Below are 4,838 nucleotides of genomic sequence, written 5' to 3' on the forward strand. Positions count from 1 at the left end.
ATTTAATGATTGCCATAAAACAAAAAACTTACCATTTCAATGTTGCAAGATGGAAGGTGTGGAATTTGATATGCAATCGGTGCAGTTAAGTGAGCAATCGGTGCAATTAAGTGATCTATCTGACATCGGAGGCAGATGGCATATGAAATGATGTATGTGACGACACAAGTAAATGGGAAATTAGGTGATGTATCTGACATCAGGGGCAAATCTCAAATGAAATCTTCGTATTAGATTGCAAGTGAGGTTTTGGCAGTTGAGTGTGACAGGCTCGGAGCTATGGTTATATGTGTTTATTTTATGCTATAGATCCTGTGTTTGGAAACTCTGCAGACCTGGGAGCATGAACCTAATCAAAATGATGTCGCATTTTACAAAAGGGTTGTGGGCAATAGATTATATTACACTCACTTTCTGGCGGGTCCAAGCCATTCTAATAAACAATTGGCTAGACAGGACAAGTAATCAGTGTATGAAAGACATGTTCAGACAACAGGTTATCATGCCTTATGGGGCAATTTACAGCGTTTGTTCATTTCATTCCTCTCAATATTGATTTAGATAGAACATAGGAATAATTGGGGGAAGCATATAATAAATTACAATAATGCACAGCCCAACTGGAAAAAACACAAGCACAGACCATGGTAGAGCAAAAGCACAAGAAACTGCCTCAATGTTTCAAAATGACCCAATTTAAAAGACACCATGCCTCCTTATATCCTACAATGTAAGGATGTTTAATGCGTGAAATGAAAGCCATCTCTGAGTCTGTAATGGTGTAATTAAAGCCCTTTCTTATAAAGCACACTACGTAATACTAGCTACATTCTATTTTATTGCGCCTCCATGTATAAGACTCTAATTATGCCCTTAGTACCATAATAGTCCAAGCTAAGCTGGTGAAATAAGCTTACAACACGTGATGACATACAGGCTAATGCATTAATTGGTTCAAGGAGTAATATGGTAACAATGATTGGGTCATTTGCTTGCCCTGGTTAACTGGAAAGCTATACTTTATTTCCTACTTTACCTTCAGCTTCAAAAAAAAATGCAAATTAATCAATATAAAACCCTGAATAACATAGCAGTCATATGAATAGATTGTTAAACATAGGATGCAGATGACTGAACTACTTACTTATGCAGGTATCATGGTCTCTAATATACAGAAGGTCACCTTTGCAGCTACAATCATAGCTGCCCCATGTATTTTTGCAACTGCACTCTGAGCACTGGCAAGCTACCTTTTCTTTGCATTCATTTATATCTGAGCCGCAAGTTATTAAAACAAAAAGAGAATTAGTAATTGCACTAACAAAATTTGTTTTCATCACTTGGCGAGGTATCTGCCTCAACATACCTTCACACTTATCAACACCATCTCCCCTAAATCCAGGAGGACACTTGCATCCACTTGTCTGTGTGTCCTGTAGTAGTGGAAAGAGTAAATATTATTTTCCATTGAAGTCTATATGGTTAACTTCCAGTTGAGTAGGATAAGAGCTCTACCAGACAAGCAGAGAACATCTGTCCATCCTGGGTACTATGCCAGCAACCCCCATTATTGATTTTGCACCGTCCTGGCCCGGCAGCTGGTCAAATAGTTATTTGGGAAAAATATTAGATCATTAAAGCATCTCACTCGAAATGGTTATTAGGCAAAAGTAACTAGACACATTACCTGATAACAACAACTAAAGATGATGGAAAAATGATAATTCTCTCGAGCTGAATGAAGGGGAAGGTGAAGAAATGCTTTTAATGTTACAACTTAGCACTGAAGAGACAGATTGATATGTGCTTCACATAAGCTTCAGTAAGAGCACTAACATGTGCTACCACATTGGCTTGTGCTTCACAATCTAATTTTGGCCCTTGTGACCACAAGAACAGCATTTTAACCAGCCAAATTTATTGAAGATAGGATATCTACCTGAGGGTGAACACTACAGAAAGGCTGGGTCTAAATTAGTCACTGCATTCAGTGATTTCAAGCTTGAAATTTGAAATTTGCAGACCTTCAACTCTAAACAAATGTCAAGTTGAACTTTATGCCTAAGTTATTCAAATTCAATTTTTAATAGAAGTAAAAAATCTAATTCAAAAAACCAAACCTACATCCCTAAATTTGTACCTTTATTAATTTTGAAAATTTTATACGTTGAGCTTCTAAAATTTAATGCTGAATTTATTACATGTTTTTCACTGCAAACTTCATGTTATAGTTTTGCGCTGCTGAACTTGGTCTCTGAACTCAAACAAAAACTCAAACCATGTGATATAGGGACCTAATGCATTTGCATTATAGTTGACTTAATGCATAAAAGCTCGCATAACCCTTAACCAACGGAAACATGTAAATGAAGAAAAAATTGTTGAAGATATTTAACAATTTATGTCAGTATTAGTTAATTGGAATCGTGTGGTTGAATGCACCCCATCCATAAGAAAAGCACCTATTTAGAATTGCACACCTTATTTCATGTATAAGTTGCATTTTAGTTATATAGGCACTGCTTAAAAACTTAACCCATTGATCAGCAAAATAAGTATTCAAATTTTAGTGCAACACAATTATTTTGTTATTTGGCATAAAAAGACACTCCTTCACTAAACATTTGGAAATTTACTACTAAAAGAAATCTTCTGGAAAAACGGGGAAGCAGGCTTCTTCTACAGAAGCTGCCACAACATTCATGGGACTCACTTTAAGAGCCCTTATTAAAGAAGCTCTGTTCAAGAAGGTCCTAGCCTTCCAACTGTCAATTGACCTTTCAGGAAACTAGCACATTGCCTAGGTAACTTTTATTTGATAGGTTGCATTAGGTTGGGGGCTCCAGACAGGATTCAGATTGCCATCATGTCACTCTACAAGAATCACAGTGCAAAATCACAAAATGAGAGGGTTCACAGAAAGCATTTTTGGCACCACTGAAATAGAACAGGGGTGTTCCCTCTCCCCTCTTCAATTTAGCTTATACACAGATCAGCATGAGGATTACCTTCAGGCAAATATAGGACCAAATTATGGTCGTTGCCTTCTTTTCATATAACATATTTGCTTTGAACTCTGCTCCATAATCAAAGGCTTATGGCCCAAACAATTCACCACCATAGATCTTAATATGCAAAATAATAATAACTGTAGAGCCTTAATACAGTAACCTGCGCATTGACAATGCATGTTTTCTTTAACAATCCTATGCTAATAGAATTACCAGTACAATTACACATACACAGATTACATTATCCGTGGGAATAAATCAACAGCTAGAGCTGAAATTGTGAAATCTAGGTCGGCAAGTATTTTGGCCAAAATGTTGACCTGTCCTTAAGCTTCCTAGTCTGTTTTTGCATCTCATAGATACATAGTGGTATCTCTTACTGAGTTTTTGAGCGTTCCACATACATGCTTGTGCCATATAATCTAAAGTACTAATTACATCGGTTAGAAAACGCACTGCAAACAAATTAAATGATAGAAGACTGGTCCAAGAAATTGCAAGTGTGAAAAAATACAGGGCTACCAGTAGATTATGTACCTGCCGATTATGAACATAATCCAGGAATGAAGGAACATCTGGAAATCGATGTATATGCTCTTCAGATGTAGCTAGAGATCTCTGAAAACAAATGATGTCCCCATCTTCAAGCTGCATGAGGCACACAAGTAGCATTCAAAGGCACTCTTTATGACTTGCACATTGGTTGAGTTGAAGGAAATCATGTCCACCCATTAAGTACTATGATGAATAAAGAGCAGTATTCAAGCCTAATTACTTATATTGCCTAGAATTCCATAATATGTACAGGTATGAACACGTGGCCATAAACAGGTGTAAATGACTAAACACACTTACTGTAGTAGGTATAGATATAAAGTACATAAGCTTAGCTCATTACATAGGTTAAGCTTAGTTAGCTTCATTACCTTGGATTCATAGAACGAGGGTACCAGTAACACAGACAAGATATAAGTGTTTTTCAAACATAAGAGAGCTTTGATCCATAAGAAACTGGCTCAATGTTTCAAAATGACCCAATTTAAAAGACATCAAAGAAAAATCCATACCTTTTCCACCCATGCCTCCTTATATCCTATAATGTAAGGATGTTTAATGCGTGAAATGAAAGCCATCTGCAACCAACAAGAAGAGCCATGACCTTCAGAATTGAAGTCACTTTAAAGTGAGATTAACTGAGTGTTTCCTTGTTAATAAAGTTGCTTCTTGATGAGCTTTTGTACAAACCACAGAGGAAAAATTGGCAACATAAAGCTCTTCTAAATATTAGCTTACAGAGAAGTAGCGAAAGGGCCACCAAAAGAACAATACTTGATATCCTGAAAATACAAGCAACAGTCGCTTAAAGAACTTATTATACACACGATATAATACTGCAAAAACAAGTTCCAGCAGTTGACCTCTCTATCATCCAACATGCCTAAGAAAATTCAGAAACATAAGCCTAGGGCTTTAGAGTTTCAGGCAACAGAGCGAGCAAAACCCTAGGCAGGTCTACCAAGCAGAATCTGTCTGTCTGTTTGTTTCTTCCCAATATATCTGAACAACAAAGCTTGGCGCTATTCATATCGAACTGCTCCACAATCATTCATTCATTCTTTACTGATTCAAGAAATCTATTCTTTTAACTATTTCCACACTACTGAAATTGAATACCAGAATTTGTTTTTGTTTAAATGGCGCCCTCATATTGGGATGATGAAGAAGAGGAGTATGAGGCTTTCGGCGATCAATTTGACAACGATATGGACGCCCTAAAGCGTGCATGCCAGTTGACAGGTCACGCGGACCCAGTCGCAGGCATAGAAG

The 4,838-nt window shown here is 37.0% G+C and overlaps 1 protein-coding gene across 1 annotated transcript; it reads right to left on the reverse strand.

The window, feature by feature from the left end:
• Nucleotides 1-1,098: 1,098 nt before the first annotated feature.
• On the reverse strand, nt 1,099-1,794 carry LOC149140442 (vacuolar-sorting receptor 4-like). The gene is made up of 3 exons (XM_089450010.1): nt 1,516-1,794; nt 1,367-1,433; nt 1,099-1,273 (listed from the first exon to the last, which is right to left on the reverse strand). The coding sequence occupies exons 1-3, from the start codon at nt 1,531-1,533 to the stop codon at nt 1,137-1,139; spliced, it is 222 nt and encodes a 73-aa protein (XP_089306136.1). The 5' UTR covers nt 1,534-1,794; the 3' UTR covers nt 1,099-1,136.
• Nucleotides 1,795-4,838: the final 3,044 nt, after the last annotated feature.

This window comes from Pinus tabuliformis, chromosome X (genome assembly GCF_031772625.1).
Source record: "Pinus tabuliformis cultivar Carrire ecotype Pingquan chromosome X, CPIR1, whole genome shotgun sequence".
In the NCBI taxonomy this organism is placed as follows: Eukaryota; Viridiplantae; Streptophyta; class Pinopsida; order Pinales; family Pinaceae; genus Pinus; species Pinus tabuliformis.